This window comes from Chamaea fasciata, unplaced genomic scaffold (genome assembly GCF_029207755.1).
Source record: "Chamaea fasciata isolate MVZ Bird 193981 ecotype frontalis unplaced genomic scaffold, bChaFas1.0.hap1 SCAF_2, whole genome shotgun sequence".
Taxonomy (NCBI): Eukaryota; Metazoa; Chordata; class Aves; order Passeriformes; family Sylviidae; genus Chamaea; species Chamaea fasciata.
In genome coordinates, this window is record NW_027094087.1 from 83,985,443 (window position 1) to 84,003,811 (window position 18,369).

At 43.9% G+C, this 18,369-nt stretch overlaps 1 protein-coding gene and 1 long non-coding RNA gene across 2 annotated transcripts in view; one reads left to right on the top strand and one right to left on the bottom strand.

Annotated features, from left to right (window-relative positions):
• The window catches only part of GABRA5 (gamma-aminobutyric acid type A receptor subunit alpha5), a 55,702-nt gene extending 46,255 nt beyond the window's left edge, over window positions 1-9,447 (bottom strand). The window contains exons 1-2 of the mRNA XM_066176533.1: window positions 8,132-9,447; window positions 2-123 (exon numbers count right to left, since the gene is read on the bottom strand). Coding sequence (XP_066032630.1) covers window positions 2-123; window positions 8,132-8,217 — 208 coding nt within the window. The 5' untranslated portion in view covers window positions 8,218-9,447. The remainder of the gene's footprint in view (window position 1; window positions 124-8,131) is intronic.
• Window positions 1-18,369, top strand: part of LOC136285410 (uncharacterized) — a 90,065-nt gene that overhangs the window by 53,739 nt on the left and 17,957 nt on the right. The window lies entirely within an intron of this gene.

Genomic DNA, 18,369 nt, shown 5'->3' on the forward strand with positions numbered 1-18,369 from the left:
CCTCCCAGTCCTGGGCGCAGCCTGTTGTCGTAGCCGTCCAGCAGACCATCCAAGATCCTGGTGAATATGGTGATGTTATCATTGGCCTCCTCTTTTACTGATGGTGTTGGCGTTTGTGAAAAGCTGTTTCATGCAAACAAAAGGAAACATGTCAAAAGCCATGCCGGTTTCAAGGGGCTTCAGTCTCAAGGGAACTTTGTGATGGAGCCTCCAAGGCTCTGTCCTCTCCTCCTGCTCCTGAATAGCACAGGGAGCTGCAGCAATTTATTTCATCGCTACTATAAACTTGGAAATAGCTCTCCCTGGAGGAGGACTCAAAGAAGGACCCATGCCATGGAGGTAAAACCCTGGGGTGCAGGATTGGGGGACACCTGAGCCCTTTGATCTTTGTCCATAATGCACAGGTAGATCCCTGTCACCCATGCTACCCCTTCCCACATCAACCCCACCACCTCCCCAGTGCTGGCATGGCTCTATCCATGGCAGGGAGCAAGCACAGCTCACAGCGCTGGCAAAAGATGTTACTGGTTTTCCCCAGGTTAGCTCTCGATTCCTTGGGAACTACATGGCTGGCAGGGCAGCTGCATGAGAAGCACACGTGTGCTTGGGGATGCACCTTCAAGTATGCCTGAAGGTGCTCTTGAATCTTTAAATGCCAAACAGCTTCTAATTTTCAAAGTTTCTATAATTTATTGCCAGAACAAAGGATGAACTGTGACCTTATTTGAGGATAACAAACTCCCACTACATTCAAAAATCCTACTGGGGTATCACTGGGGTATCTGGAAAACATAGTGCTGTACAGAAAACACAGTTCTTCACTCCTCCTCTCTCTTTTGCATAAATTAGTTCTCCCTTGTAGTATGCAAATAACAGCAACGTGTAGTGGGCCTCATTCCGTATCTTTTGGGGCAGATTTGTTTTTATTCCAAACTCTTTTCGATTTCATCATTTTATCCATGGCTCAGACCTAGGAAGCAGCTCACAGCACAACTAACAACTCGCATTTTTAAATCTGTTTGATTTTCATTTAAAGATGCTTAGGAAAATCCCCTGCTTATTAATGCCTCTGCTTACCTAAAGAATAGACATGGGAGATTATCCATAAGCATGCTTTACCTACAGCAAGCAATGAGCATCTCTTAAGACATTTCACACCAGGCGCTTATTCATGATTCAGCCTCTGCTGAGATCACCAGCAAATGCTCCAGCTGTGACAGGGCACACCGCTCCACCAGGAACTGTACCCTGCCTCATGCACCCTGCCAGCAGGCAGAAATAGCTTACACTAAGAAACCTGAATTTGATGGGAGACAGTCACCCAGAGATTAAAAAAAAAAAAAAAAATCAATCAATAAAAAGAAACCATGCTTATTTACTACCAGTCCCCAGGGAAAGGAATCAGTAAATAAATAGAGAAGCTCAGAATATCTCTCTGAACAGCTTTCCTTGCAGAATGCTTGTAACATTTGTGTTTGACTTGCCTAACAGAATAGGATTCATACAAAGAAAGACAAAGGGACCTCAACCTGGTTTTACCTGCGTAAGGTTTCCACAATGAGACTACACTCACACCCCTGTAATGCATCTGGAAGTTTTAGTGAAGCCAGACCTAGCTCAGAACAAGCTGCTCTCAGCCATGTATCCCCTCACAGACCCGGGGATGCCCAGTCCTGTGCTCATTCCCTTTACAGTTTGTGTGCTTCTGCTGAAAAAGAAAAGGATTGCAAAGCCTCTCAGGACATGGGAGTAAGGTCGGGTGGAAGGAGCACAGGTGTGATTCCCTGAAACACTGAAGCCCATGAAAACGCCTGGTTGAGGAGGCTTCTTATGGTCTAAAAGTGCAGTTGGCATTGCTGCAACCCTCAGCAAGCTCCACACTGCAGAGCCGAAGGCCACCAAGGATCTCCCTTTGCTGCAGGTGGAGGCATAGCCACAAATCTTGCCTATTTTTCATCTCCATGGTCAAAAGACCAAATTAATTCTGTTTTCTATGCTGTGACCACAACCTCTAGTGAGCAACTGAGGCAGACAAGAAAGACAGTTAACCCAGAAGATGCAAACAGATTACACAAATATCAGACAGGTTTTCAGGCTGGACCGCTCCAGAAAAAAAGCTTGTAGACCTTTTTTCTAATTGTAATTGAAGGGATACCATTTAAAAGTGAATATTCACAAGTAGCAGCCGAACAAATGCAAACAGGAGACAGAACTTAGAGACCTTCTTTAAACGCAGCAACCACAACCAATGCTTTGATAAAATCCTAGTATAAAGCATGAAAATCCAGTACACCTAGAATACTATTTTCAACTTTTCTCATCTCTTTTAGCTTTTTTTCTTTTTCATAAGAAAGAGATAATGCATCATGCTGTCTGCCTGCTACACCGCATCAATGTGGGAACCCATTTTCATTTTCCATTGCATCTGACAAAGAAGCAGAGAGATCAAACTTCATTTCATTCCTACAAGTTTCATGAGAAGCTGTGACTAGACAAGGGGAGAGCAATCTAAATTAGTGCCTCATTAAGTAAAAATGTGAGGTTAGCAGTCATTCATTCCCTCTGGCTTGCTGACTGGGCCACTCAGTATGCATGCAGCTCAGAAACAGCCTCAGCAAGACCAGCCCCCCTCCTCTCTGACAATTAAGAGATATGGAGGAGATTTGCAGGGTCATTATGAAAGATCTTGGGAGAAAAGGACAGTAGAAGTAAAATGCAGGTGTTGTAATGGGAGATGGGAACAAGGGATATTAAATGTGGAGCTGGGATTATTGCAAAGATAGAGTGTTGGGGGCACAGGACACAAAGCTTCACTAGTTTCTCTGCTCTTGAAAAAGCTTGTTATTTTTAGTGCTTACGGCTGAATTCAAAGCCAGTTGAACTCTGAGGGAGGATTTCCATTGAACTATTTTTGTGGCGATGGGACAAAACATACTTAGTTCTCATAACTGCTCCTCTCAATCTAACAAGAGTAATCGACGCTGCTTCCTTCTATCTCAGCTATGTATGTCTTTCACAGGAATAGTACACGCACCTCATATACTGAAATACTTTTACCTCTTCACAACAAAAGATAATTAATAGAGGAAAAAGATGGAGAAACAACTATGGTGAAGACTATCAAAATGTCTGCATTTCTGCAAAACTGCAATCCAATTTAGATTTGGCAGATCACTTCACCCGAAAAAGAAAGCATCTGATTCTGAATTTCCGTTAAATGCCAGTATTATGTGAAGTTGCATTTGTAGACGGATTGCTGTTTGCTTTTATGTAAGTGTAACTTTTTCTGTCCTAACAGAAAGTTAGCATTTAATTTCTGTTATTGAGATTGCTGGTGAAACACATGTTTTTGAGTAAGGGCTGAGATTGTTGTGACATGTAAAAAGACATGCAAACTCTGCTTACAAAGTTAAGTGCATATATTAGATATTATATAGCTCAATGAAGAGAGAAAAACAGGTGCTACCTACCCTAGACTAATTATTTCCACACTGCTAAGGATTAGGCTTTATCAACATATTAGTAGGTAAGCATATTATTACCCCTCTGGAGTGAAAAATGTTTTTATAGAAATTTTCAGTTAGGGATAAAAATAAACCTAGAAAAGGATCTTAGGGAAATGCTAAGAAAATTCAGAGATTATTGCTTTTAAAGCTCATTATTGAACATAAACTAAACCAACCACGAATACTTCTCATCACATTTATTTAATATTGCAATTTCAGGGTAACTGAAAAAATCAGAAGCCACAGAAGGGGCCCATCAGTGTAAAATGTAATAACCCTCTAAAGATGGTCAGCTACCTCTTCTGATGACTTCATCATTTACCACTTTAAACATCATTGTCTTTTTTGCCATCTAGTCAAAATCATGGCAGGTACAACTCATAGCTTAGTTGTAATAAGAGGAAAATGTATGGTAGATATTTAATGATTTTTTCCCCAAAAACTTCTTTAAAAAAAAAGGTAAGAATTCCTGAAAATATAACTGAAGAGTATTTTGCTATTGAAAGATATATTTTACTCTCTCTCTCTTTTAAGAGTAGTGTTTCCAATAACTTGCTTTAATAGGATTGCAATTATATCTGAACTTCAGACAAATTAACAGTCTGTGAAAGACAGTGGAGACGCAACACAAACTTCTGGATAAAGCCAGCTGGCCAGACATCACAGGAAATAGATTTACTTCTCTAAGTTAGCTTCTTGCTACTCCTTCCGTATCGATTCTTGAGATCTAAAAATGTTGATTTTGTGAATTTGTGCACTGAAGACTCAATTCTTTCACACTGGATTAGAACAGAGGACTGACTAAAATGATGAAATTTTAAAAATATTTTCAGATTCTTAAAAAATTATTTAATTTTTTTTATTTAGAAAGAGCTGTGTTTTGCCACCTTCACGGAAGGAGTAATTTGTGACCAGTACAGTGAGAGCCTGTTCTTCACAGGGTAACATCTCACCATCTTTCCCCCCACGACATTCTAATGCCCCTTTCCATGTCCTGAACTGCTTCCAGGTCATTAAACACCTCCCAGTACTCTCATCTCCCCAGGTCACTGACCTGCAGCTTCACTGGGAGGCACTGCATGCCAGGGCTTCTCCTGCACCAAGTATGAGCAGGGTGGCCTGAGGGACACTCTTGCTCTTTGGCCAGCTGGCAGGCCAGAGATGCTGAAGCCGTTCAGCTGTTCGACAGTGGGATTTACTGATAAACTGTTTGCCTCCTGAAAGCAATTCTAGATAGCAATTTCGTTTTCCTGTTATTGAAATTGTCTAATGGGTTCAAAAACCTATCTGGAGATATGGAGAATGAAAGGAAGACAGAATAAAAAAATAAACAGACAAGCATGACTGCGTAAGGATACAGTAACTCTTACAAAATTAGTCTTTAAAAATATGAGGAAGAACTCCCTAGCATCACAAGTACTTGGAATGAGGTATCCTAGCAGAACTAACTGCTTAGGGCTGCAGAAACTAACTTGAAATAACAGCCGGAAGGAGAGGTATGTTTTGCCTAAATAGTAGGATTATGGTCTTAGTGATAAGGGCTGTGGGCTGGAGAAGAAGTATGTGAAACCACAGACGCATCATGGACTGAATTCTTCAGAGTGTACAGAGAAATGCTGGGTTGGCTACATATAATTGGGATCCTCTGTTTTCTGTGTTTCTGCTGTTATAAATATTATTAGCAGATGGCAACTACACTGTGGGTACATTAACAATGTCCATCCCTGTTGGTTCTGGCTCTTAAGACAGATTTCTGAAATGGCACATCTGAAACAGAAACACACCAGGACTGTGCATCACCAGTGTGACCCCATGGATGGCCTGGGACTTGCAAAGTAAGAGCTGGCCAGCTTGGAGCCAACCATGGGGTACCTCATCTCAGGGTGATTTGTGTGCAAGCAGCCAAACATGGCACCAACCCTCACAGGGCTGCCACTACCTGGGCATCCTGAGGGCCCACAAGCAGTGTTTTATCTCACCTGAAAATACTCTTCATAGTTTTATTTTACTTTTAATCGTTCTCCAGCTTTATTATTGATGTTTACTTTTGAGACAATTGTGAGCCACCTCGAAATACTTACGTAAAACACCCTAACTTGTTATACATTATATGACTCAAGGCTGAATTCAAGCAGGCTTGAAAAAGCTTTGATTTGTGCTGGACCATTTTCTGCAGAAGTAGATTCATAAAACTGTTAAACCAAAAACAAGAGGGTAGAGGACTTCAAAACCTCTTCTCAGTTAATCTATATCTTTGAATTTTAATTCAGTGATTTTTCTTTAGATAGCTGCTACCAATTATGTCTACAGTTCTCCTCTACTGCCTACTAATGTGGATAATTCTCGATAGTCATTACACATTTATGTTAAACATTAATCACAGTCTTTTGCTGAGATTTCTCAAGTAGCCTAGTAGATTGAGATACATAATTTCTGTTTATGTCACCAGGCATTGTGCATCAAAATCTCCCAAGGTGGCTTTGGCTATGTCAGCAAAAACCGTATTTATGATTTAATATAAATATGGAATGACTATGGAGGACTGTAGAAAAATATCTGCCTTCATCTGTAATGTCCTACAGTATTTTGATTTTTAATTTGTGCTCCTTTGACCAATCACTTTTATCTAGAACATTGCAAAACTCACTGCAATATAACAGCACAGCAGAAACATGGATGAAGCTAATAAAGAAGAACCTGGTAGCAACAGCAAGTGTTACCAGTGTTAGATTCCTGCAGTTAATACAGCAGCCTACATGTTAATTGTACTGCTCCATCCGGAAGACTCAGTCCCAAAGCACTTAGCAAATTACACTCTGAAACTGCTTCTGCCTCTGAAGCAGAAGCACTGGAGCATCCTCTGTCTTTTGAGCAGGGTCAAAATTCAGCCCTAAGGCAATGTGTGAATGGTGCAGTGAATTGGAGCTGCTTATCTCTGCAGGCCTGGACTAGAATTACTAGATCAGAAATGGGGGGCAAGAGGGTGGGGTGGGGGGAATTTACGTGATGATCTCATTTTAGTGCACAGAAGCTTTTTGACTAACTTGCAGAAAACAAGTGTCCTAGTTTCCTCTAGCTCCTCTGGTTATCTGCCCGGTTACAGGTCACACTGATTTCTACCTGGGACTTTGATTCGGTATTTGCTTTGGAGTCCAAAGGGAGTTAAACCATCTTGGTTTGGAGTTGTTTGGTTATGGTGTTTCTTGCATCCTCATCTATCTATTCTTCTGTTAGAGGAGAAACACACTTGAAAGACCCACACACCAAACAGGTCACACTCAACTACTGCAACGTGCTGCCTTCCGCAGGAATGACAAACAACCAAGAAGGACTCAAGGTTATAGTCACCAAGATTTTCTCAATGTGGAAATATTTTGTCAATCTACAATAACATAAAGACAAGTTAAAAGCAAGTCCCATTCTATCTCAACCCTCTTAAATTCTGTCACAAAATCCTGGGAGACTTTTGAATTAGACCATGGTGAAAGAAGAACCAGGTCTTTCCAAGGTGAATAAACGAGTATGCAACTCTTTGCATCCTTTGTAGAGTGGAGTCCAACAACTGTTCGTATCAACCTCTGAGGTTACAGGTTTCTGCCTACCTGCACGGGACACGTGCTGGATACCAGGCTAAGCTTTGCTTACAGCAGAGACAGTCACCACTCAAAGTTTGGTCTTTCTCCTAGTTCCAATCTGGAACAAATCCGTTTGCTTGAAATCAGAAACTGATTTGCATCTCCATTTTATATCTTCTTATAGCAAGGAATCGATGGGTGTGCTTGTGAATCAGCGTGTTGGGAGGATTCATTTTTTTCTGGTGAAATCATAAATAATTGTTCTCCTCCACAAAGAAGAATCAACCTACGTTTCCCAAGCACTTGCAAAATGCTTTTTCCAGATTCCATTGTGTAGCTTATATTCAGAAAGTTCTTAAGATCTCTGGGTATAGGAAAAAACATATAAATAGAGGGCTTCTGGCTTTATTTTTCATTTTCTGAGACCTACAGTCAGAGCATCTTTTAAAACAGTTTTCAGAATATCACTGTCAGGAAAGCATCCAAAGCAAAAATAGGAAACGGAATTCCTTGCTATATGCTTCAGGGAAACACGATTTCTAATTATTCTAACAAGTTTCAAACCCAGACATCCTTCTAAGCAGTCACTATCTTAGGTCACTCAGGAGGAAAGCCTGTGTCAGCTAGGAACGTGCATCAAGTCTCACTGTTGCAGTTTTGGAGGTTTTTTCACACTAGTGCCTATAACCAGCACCCATCAGGTGAGAGGGAAGGTGCAAGATCTCGACATCACAGACATGGGGGCAGAGGGCACCACAGCCCGTGGCTGTGCTAAACCCAGGTCAGAGCACTCACCAGCTGTAGGCCTGGTCTGAGCTACTTGTGCCCCACAAGCCTTTCCCTATGCCACCACAGCAGGCATAAACAACTGATACAAGAGAGCAAATTTGAACAGGAGAGCAAATCACTCCCTCCCCCCTGACACCACCACCTTGCGACGAAACACAAAGCTCACTTGTTTTGTTCAGCTACTCCGTACCACATGGAGCCAAGTTTTCTCATTTCCTTAAAAAAGCCATAGAAGAAATTCAAATGCAACTGGCAACTCACCCGAAGTGGCTGGCTAAACTCATGGAAACGCAGAAGAGGAAGAAGTTTTTGATCATGATAAAGTCAGAGACCATCCCATTGTCCATTCCAGAGGAGAAGAGGAACGCAGGTGGTTGCTTTGGTGAAGGTGCAGCTGTTCACTTTGTTCTTACACTGCAACAATACAAAAAAAGATAAATTATTGCATGGACAGAGAGCAGGAGAGCGGAGTTCAGCTAACACCGCATCTTTTGCTATCTGCGTTTTTCACAAACTTATCTAGGCTTATGTAAACATCAGCTGTTTATGTAAAATTGTGTATCTTCAAGGACATGTTTTACCTTCTGCTGTCAGCAAACTGCAAAACAGGAAAAATTCTTTGTGGCCCAGCTTTTCCTTCTATTCATCTGTGGTATAAGTAACTAAAAAAATAGCCACCATTTTCCAAATGCCAATTTCAACCCTTTACCTATTTCAACAACTTCCACATGCCTGCAAACCCAGGGCTGTGTGCAGCCTCCGCATCCTTTCCTTCCATCGCAATTTTTTCCCATTAAATACCCGGCTTCCCTTTCCAAAATCCCAGTTGAAATGCCAAGAAACACCTACTGCTTCTTGGAATTCATGCTGCTGATGCACGGCTTAGCAAAAGGAGGGTGGGTTGCTGGGGGGGGGCGGGGGGGGGGGGGAAAGAGGGTAAAAAGTGACCTTCCTCGCAAAGGCACATAAACCTCACGCTAGCACGAAGAACGACAGTAATGTAGCTGCTCCAGCGAGTGCTGCTTTTTGGATACCTGCCTCAGCGACCAGATCACCAATTTCAGCATTGTGCACTAACGTTTTCCTCTGTGCCCTATTAAAAACAAACAAAAAACCAAAACCACAACAAAACCCCCCAAAAGCCAACGAAATAAAAAACAAACAAACCACCCGAACCCAACAAAAACCCCAAAGCAACCCCCAAAAACACACCCAGAGGGGAATTGCCTGCATTTTCCACCTGAACCCTGTGCCCCCGTGCTACATCGCTCAGCAACTTGTTCTCCCACCCCGCCGGCGCCGCAAGGCAAAACGCCCGAACCAAAAGCCGCCCCCCGGGGCTCCCCAGCCCGGCCCGCGCTGCCCCGCACCGGGTCCCGCTCGCTCCACACCGGGCACTGCGGGGCCGCCGCTCCCTTCCCGCAGCCCCGGCCCGCCCGCACCTGTCCGGCGACCGCCGCTCACTCGCCACCGCCGCCGCCGCCCGCGCACTGCGCCCGGGGCGACGCGCACCGCTCCGCTCCGCGGAGGGTGACACCTGCCCGCCCGTGCCCGCTCCGCCGCTCCTTCCCGTGTCCCCTCCCCGGTCCCCCTGGCATCCCGGGATTGCCCCCGCCCCGCCCGCCGGCCGAAGTTTCCCGCGGCCATGTGCGCGGCGCGGGGCGCGGCGGTGCCCGCCCGGGGGGCCGCGGCCGGGGTTCCCCACCGCCCTCGCCTGCCCGGCCGGGCGCGGGAGCCCGGCGCTTACCAGCCGCCGGCGAGGGGACGAGGAGGAGGGGTCAGCGTTTGCCCGAAAGTTGCGGAGCGGCGGCAGGAGCGGAGCGGGAGCGGCGGCGCTGCCTCCCGGCCGCTGGCAGGCGCGGCCCCGCCGCAGCGCCGCGCCCGCGCCGCCCCCGCGCGGAGCCCGCGGCCGGGAGCGCGGGGCGGTGTGCGGGGCGCGCCCGACCCTCGGGCACCCCGGCGGGGACCTCCCGGCAAGGGGCCGCTCCCGGACCCGTCGCAGCCCCGGCAGGCGTCAGCGGCTTCCCGAGCTCCCCGCGCTGGTCTCCCGCGAGCAGCCCCCACCGAGCGCCCCCCGGGGCAGGGTCTCCGGTGAGCCCGGCCGGCACCGACTGTCCTCGGGGAGAGGGAGCCCCTGCCACAGACCGGGCGTGCAGGTGTCGTGTGACCGTGGGGCAGGGGCACACGGCACGGCCGAGGCTTGCCGATGTATAGGCTCGTTGCACCACACGTGTGTGTAAGCGTACCTATGTATACGCACACCTCTCCACACCCAAACCTTACCTAAAGTCCTCTTCCAGTGGACCTGACCTAAACCATCCTAGCTCTTGAATGCTGAAGTGGTAGGTATATATCCACAACATAAACTCTTTTTTTACTTCCTCACTATTGGACATCCATAGTTTATGTATCAGTATTGCATATTCCACGAGACCTGCAATAACTTCAAGGTTTCCTTGTGATTGTGCGTGGCACTATTCCGGAAAAATGGATTGTTTCACAGTTTCAATGATAGGAGCATTACTCTCGCTACATGTTCAAGTCACATATATAATGTACTGCTAGCAGGTGCATTTTGAACTACATGAAAGATGAAATGAGTGTTGTATAGTTCCAGTTCCTGGGGACTCCTTGAGATGAATGCAACGTTTTGCAGCATGCGTATCTTACACGTGATAATATATGATTTCAGTATATACTGCTGAGACTGTATTTCAAAGTAACACTCTAAACTCAGTTATTAAATTATCAGATCTAATGAGGTAGTTCATGTCTTTCAAGCAACGTTATGGATCAATGAAGCACTTGGTTTTTTCCTATATCCATATAAAAGCTCTATGGAACTAATCCCTCCGCTGAAACCAGTATTGGTTCTGTAGCTCATTGCCACAGACGGTGTTGCTCTGTGTGCCTAGTTCACATTCTGCACAGTCTGAGTTGAAAACTGCTCCTTAGAAATTTCAGTTTACATTTTTTTCCCACCTAACAAAACCAGAAATGTTGCCCCGGGGAGAAATTTCTATGTAAACAATGAATCGTTTTCCTTATATCAATAGAGTAGGATTTTCTCGGGCAGTTCTTTGTAATTCCTCTCTTCAACATTCCGTTAAAACTCATCAGGGATTGGATTAGATTATTTTTAAAGGTCCCTTTCAACCCAAACCAGTCTATGGTTCAATGGCTCTATATGTGGTGCTTAGCTGTGTTCGCGTTTTACAGCAATGATTTATGATCTTGAATGCAGAGCCAATGACATACGTTGTTCCTCGTTGTTCCTTAGTGACTTCAATAAATATGAAGTTGTGAATGAATGTTGCTATCAGAACAGCTTTCCCAGTGCTTAAAAATATCTGAGTTAAGTAGTACGAAGCGCCAGTAGTTTCTCATGTTAATGTTCTTGCCTAGGAGTGTTTAAATCACATTTTTTACAGTGCTTTGATTTATAGCACAAAGTATTTATATCTCTATATAGGTGATGTTGTAAAAATATGTGATTTTTAAATAATTTTACAAAAGAGATATGTAGGAATATTGCCCTACACTTTAGTGCAAGCAGGTGAGAGCTGTGTGCTTCGGCCCCTCGCTCCAGCTCCCTGGCGAGCAGAACTGAGTCTCGGTTCCTCCGACTCCCTTCATCTTCTCCGCGATGCCATATGCTGCAGATCCGCTTCTCAACACCGAAGGGAGGAAGCATTCAGGAACTGGTGGGGCAGAATAACAGGAAAAACGTTTAAGGAAAGCCTAAAGAAAAAGACAAGATAAATGGTACAGAACGGTTTGGGTTAGAAAGGGATCTTAGCGATCACCTAGGACAAGGGCAAGGACACCGCGAAGGCGCCTTACTCGGAGGAACAGCCATCTGAGAAACACCGGCGTCCCGCATCGCGGCGGCACCCGAGCCGCGCCGAGCCCCGCGCTGCTCCCGCCGTGTCCCTGTGCCCGGGCGGGCGACCTCGGCCAGGGGCTGCTGCTGGCGCCGCGGCCGCCGGAGGGCAGCACAGCTCCACGCAACCCGCGGCGCCGCGGCCGGGGAGCGGCGGGGCCGGGGGAGCGGCGGGAGCGGGCACGGCTTGCTCGGCGGGTCGCGAACCGGGCCGGTGGAACGCTGACTGCGCAGGTTCGCGGGCTGGATCCCGGCAGGACAGTGGCTGTGATCGCAGTTATTGCCGACAATAGAGAGGACGCTGCCGTGAAGGCAACGGTGTTGCGCCTCTTCCGCTGCGTGTTTCTTCAGGCACTCTCTTGTGATTCACACGCTGTTTGGATCCTCAGCCTCCTTGTCACGTTTTAAAGGATGCCTTGAATTTAGTATGTGAGTCAAATGCATTCTGTTAGGGTCAGTGAAATGTTTTGTTTGGTTGTTCGTTCTCCGTTCTGGTGTATAGCAAATACCAATATGGCCATTCCATACAGTGATTTTCTTTTAAATTTAGGAGAAGTTTGCGTGGTCTCTCTCTGACAGTTCTCCTCCCTGTTTCACTAAGTAATGTTGCTTATTTGCAGACATGAATGCATTTGAGGTTGATCATCCTCTACATGGGACTGAAACAACAGTGCAGGCGATCACAGGGCTGTGATTTGTATCATGGCACATGCTTGGGAGCCCACTGGGACACACATGCCAACCTCTCACCGTGTTAGAAAATGGCCTGTTTTGCCAGCAGCTGAAGGTGCCTCTGTAATTGATCAAGTAGTTCCTTCTTCCAGGAAAGTTACAGAGAGCTGGTGAAGTTGTGTGGAGGTGTGACGTGCTGTGGGAATTGGTGTGAGTAGGTCTTCAGAGGCATTCTCCTCTACCAAAACAATTCAATTCCGTCATCTAGGTAGGGCAGACTGCCTGTTCTCTTGAAATCTTTTTCCTTTGGCCTCTTAGCTAAGATTCCATAAAAGGCAGCACTTGGAACATTGACTGTCGTGATACAAAATCCTTTTCCAATAGAGAGCAGTCTGAATTCATCAGTCATTGAAGGAACCCCTAACCATCAGCTAATACAGACTCAGCTACTCTCAGTGCAAAGACTGGATCTGAGCAAAGGGTGTAAGTCTTGTTTTTACTCCCTTCTTTATTATTATGCGTAAAAACTGGAGTCAAGACTCTATTGGGCCCAGGTGAGACACACCCAGAGTTCGCCAGTATGAAAGAGACATATACGCGTTGGGAAAAGTCGAGCAAAGGACCAAGAAGATTATTAAAGGACTGGAGTGTCTCTCCTAGGAAGGTGAGGCAGAGACAGCTGGGATTGTCCAGACAGGAGAAGAAAAGGATAAGAGGGATACTTATCCATGGGTATAAATACCTGAGGGCAGGGGCTGAAGAAGTGGGAGACAGACTTTGCTTAGTGCTACTGACTAACAGTAAATCCTGTGAGGAGGAAGCTGGGGCTGTTTAGCCTGAGTAAAAGGAGACTCAAGGGAGACCTTATTGCTCTCTACAGCTACCTGAAAGGAGGTTGTAGCTGGGGGTTGGCCTCTTCTCCCAAGCAGCCAACAAAAGGATGAGAGGAAATGGCTTCAAGCTGTACCGGGAAAAGTTCAGGTTGGACATCAGGAAGAATTTCTTCACAGAAAGAGTTGTTAAGTATTGGAATGAGCTGCTCAAGAAAGTGGTGGAGTTGCTATCCCTGGTGGTGTTCATAAAATGACTGGATCTGGCATTTAGTGCCATGGTCTGATTGACAAGGTGGTGATCAGTCAGAAGTTGGACTTGATGATCTTGGAGGTCTTTTTCAACCTAAATGATTCTGTGACAGGAAAAAGTACAGCAGTCACAAATTAAAAGACATGACATTCCATCTGAATACAAGAAAACATGTTTTTACTTTGAGAGTGGTCAAACACAGAAACAGGTTGCCCAGAGAAGCTGTGAAGTCTCTGTCTGTGTAGACAAAACTTGAAGGTAAATGATCCTGGGAAACCCACTGTAACTGACCCTGTTTGAGCAGGAGGTGGGCCTCAGTAATCTTCAGAGGCACCCTCCAGCCTCAGCCATCCTGTGATCCTGTAAAGTTTGAAAACTCTGCCATCCTGTGATGGAAACAATCTTGCTGATGTGAGAGTCTGATGGACTTGGAAGCATCTGAGGTATTTCTGGTTGATAAGGAGGGGTATTGATAGCCTTTTTTTCTCTCCTATAATGCCATGGACACATCAAACATGACCAATTTGCTGCATTTCACTTGTCTGCTGGGCCATGCTGCAGACAGAGCTGCTTTTAAAACCTGGTGTTTTTGTGGTTTGTTCTGTGCATCCCAGTGGCAATAGGGAACTACTTGCCTAAGTTTTGTAAAATGTGGCTGGTGGCAGAGAAGGACTGCTCAGAGATGGAGTTGGTCCCTATTAGTGTGGCACAGAAGACATCAGTGGTGCCACTGGGAGAGAGGCAGATGCCCACTTGCAGTGTTCCAGCAGAATTCGAGCTGGTTGTGAGAAGTAACACCTTTAGCAAGTGACACTGATGCTTCTATGTGCTATTTGTTGTGATTCCCAAATCTGCGGGTTCAAAGGTTCATCTGATCTAATCTTGAGCAGGGTGCTTTCTGCATGGATTCTGTTTAGAAATGAATGAAAGGCTGCGTTTTCTCTTTGGCAGTTCATCCTGTCTGCTATGGGCAATGTTCAGTCCATTTCCACATATTAGACCAACAGCTGAGCCAATGTTCAGAGTGTGCCTGAATACTGTTGTCGTGGATTTATAGAATGTCCTAAGATTCGCTGTTTCTGAAAACCACTCTAGGCACCTTACAGAGGTGCTTCCTCCAAGACTAGAATCCCGGGTACTGTATTAGAGACTTTGCCCCATTAGACAAGCAAAACATTTCCTAGAGATACCCCCCACCCAAAGGAGTGGAGAACATTTCCAGCATTTTTCAGCACATTTTAAGGTTCTAATGCTCTAACCCTTGCATTAGAGCATTAAAGCAAAGATTGTTACTTAAAGTGACATCCCTGTCTTTCTGCAGCCATATAAAAGTTCCACCCTTTTCTCCAAACCCATTTAGGTGTTTGGATCCTTACAGCTCCCTTGTCCCTTACCCATTCTCCCCTCCCTACAGGTTAACCCAGCTGTGGGGCTGGTGGTGGGTTTCATCAGCCCTGATATGGCCCTTGCAATGCCTTTGCAGGGAAATATTGCACACAGGCAGGTTTTGACCATTTGTTTACATCAGTTCATCTTGCCACTGAGATTGCCCTTTTCACCTCTGCCTTGGAAAAGAGAGAATTTCCTTCACACCAGTGGGTAGCAATGAAAACTCAGAGTGAAGGGTCAAACCTCCTTAGAAATATTTTTCCTGTGGAAGAATTGTGCTTTTATTCATATCCTTACTAGGTTCAGATGTGAAATCTGCTCCCTGTTCCAGCAGCCTACTAAAGTCTGCCCTTTAAACACAAATAATGAAAGCCAAAGGGATTTACAACACATCCTGGTTCATGGTCTTAGATTTGGGAGGCAGAGGAGCTACCTAACAAAAATCCCTCCTGCATCACACAGTCCACAAATTTCAGTAGCACTATAAACTGAGACTTTCTTTTTTGCTTTCCTCTTGTGTTGCAAAAATACAGGCTCTTTTTTTTCTGGGTATCCTTGAACTGCAGCAAGTCACCTCTTTCATGAGTGTTACATCCCATAAACAAGGGCCTGCTGTTATCTCAGCTTGAATCTTCCCCTGGTTTCTTTTCTTGTTGGCACTGTGCTTTTAGGATAGATAAGTTTGTGGACACAAGATTTTTGCACACAAGTGAGCATCAACTCAGAAAACCTGTGAACCAGAACTTTATGACCCTATCATATGTAAAATACCTTTAGTTAATTTTTTTCAAAATGGTTACATTTACTGGTTAGTATTTTAGCTAGCTAGAGTAGCAGTTATATCTATATCTGAAAGATAATGGGTCATTAGGGTAGCATTGTACATAATCTTTAAGGCCTCAGCCTGGTGATTTGGGTGCAAATTTATAGTAAGGCACTGCATGGTGCACTCCTTCTGAGGATAGAGCACGCCTTTAATGATACAGTGGAGCAAAAACCCATCTAATTAAGAAAGTACTTTGTGGGGAATAACCACAACCATTCAGCTTCATACATATGATTCCTAACGAAATTTTAATCAGGCTTAAACTGGAGCATGCGAGCTCTGCATCAGTATTCAAGGCTTTATGCATATGCTACTGTACACGTAATTCCTTCATAAGAGGAAGGCGAGAACAAATCTTAGAAGGAACAACACAGAAATTCATTGAACTAAGAGGAACAGATCAATGTTGATAAATTCTTTATTAAGCATATATTCAAATATTCATAATGGATGAAAGGTGAGTGTATTAATGGACAATGTAGGACTACAGTAAAATAATGTACTTACTGATGTTAAGAACAGAGTATTTGAAGTTTAGAAATTGGTTAAATACAGCCAAGAGGAATCAAAATCTATTTGACATTCAGAGTAAATCTGTGAATTCTATTATATATACATATGCATGTATCTCTCTCATATTTAGGTTATAAGATCTACATATTTATGTCTATTGATACATGTATGTACATATCAACTGTCTGCTGGGTTTTGGCCATGTAAATACTAAAATAAGATTTGATTAGCATGTTTTAAGTTGTTGTGATGAACCTGGTCTTTTTTTGGCTGCTGTAGTTTCCATATTTACTGCATTTCCCTGTGTTGTTTATATGTGTGCTGGGCATACTGACAGAACTCATTATTTCTGTTTCTGATCAATAAAGGTAACTGTCAAAGATGCCAACAAATATTAGTATCCACTTTTGTAAATTTCATATAAGCTTTCAAATCACCCCGTTCATGATTCATTACAATAATTAGCTGCTGCTACAGGAAAATACATTAATGCATACCATTTGGAAAGCTGTAGACACTACTTACATTTATTTTAGGATTTGCAATATACTGATTTTCAGGCTGAATTTATTGGCAAAGGTTAGGTGGGATGTTCTCAGCAGTTCCAAATCCCATTAAATGTGACTTCTGTTGTATAGATTCAAGTACTATAATTAATAAAATCTCAAGAAAAATGAGGGTTTAAATTGTTTTATCTAGAAATAAATTCTACTGAAATTGAAAAGAGCTGGTTAAAAAAAAAAAAAAAAAAAAGGAAATGACCTCATACTGCTTTGTTTTGGAAAAGATATTGATGATTTCAAAATATTTACAGTATGTCAAATATTAATGACTGAACTATAGTAAACATTAAAATACATCGCACCAATGCAGGTGATGCCAGTCCTACAGCTTTGTAGGAAACTATTTTGTCAGTCCCAGTGCAGTAGAATTCAGAAAGATAAAGATAGTAGCATATACCAGTCAATAAGCCAGATTTTCATGCTGTATAAATTGGCCAAGTGAAGGGCAGCAGAGCTACACCCATACATCAGCTGAGGTTATGCCTGGAGTGTGACCCAGTAATTATGACTCAGTCAACGAGAGTTTGTTTGAATCTGAAAAATGAGATTTGGCACAGATATTAAATAGGGCCATATTTTTTTCATTTTATCACACATTTATTCAATGAAAAATGCAGGTGGCTTGCTCACAAAACAACTGCAGTGCAGTCTCAAATTTGCCAATTTGTATTAGTCAATGGAAAAAAAAGTAGATTAAAACAGCAGAGTTAATAAGCGTTTTGGTTTTAATATTTCTGAAAACATCAGTGGGATGGAAGAGGAGGCTATAATTGGAGAAAAACTTAAGAACAGCTGTGAGGAGCCATCATATAACCCATACTTTGGATGTTCACTTGCGCTGTGAGAAAGTCAAATTAACTATTTGCTGAGGCAGTCATTTTCTTTTGGGGCATTGGTAATTTTTTATGGGTTTTCCTTGTTCTCTCCTCTTAGACTGTTCCCATTTTACAGAGGTGATTGAGTGCTCAACATATTTAGGATGTTGCAGATTCAGTTTCATTCCTAGGTGCAGTGTGTTTTTCTTGACAGTTTGTGCTATAGTTTTTGAAGGAAGGTACCAGGCATGTGAACTTGAGGGACAGGGCTGCAGATCTATAGTGCCTGGTCCTTCTTTAAGGTCCACAACAATTCTATTAGCTGCATACTTTTGAGAAAGCTTGCTTGCTTGCTTAAGATAAACTTGATTTACCACTATGCCTTTCACCTTCAGCAACTGAAAACTACTGGCTTAGTTTGGGGCTACATACTTTGAATGGATCACAGACTGCCGGTCAATTGTCTGCCAGAAACTTTACCTGCTTGTCTCAACAGATCACTTGTGGATGCAAGGAGCCAACACCCATGCAGCCAAAAAGTGGGAATGGTCAATGAGCACAGCATCTCAGTTGCACAGAAGAGGATCAAAAGAGTAGCTTCAAAGAGAAAATAGTGACTTAAATAAATCATGACCACAAGAATGATTGCAGTTTGATCTACTGGTGTTTTCCCAGTTTACTAAAAAGAACAAAACAAGAGCCATCAAATGTTAATCAGATGCTTTTTGTGTGGAGAGTGCTGGGGCAGCATCCTG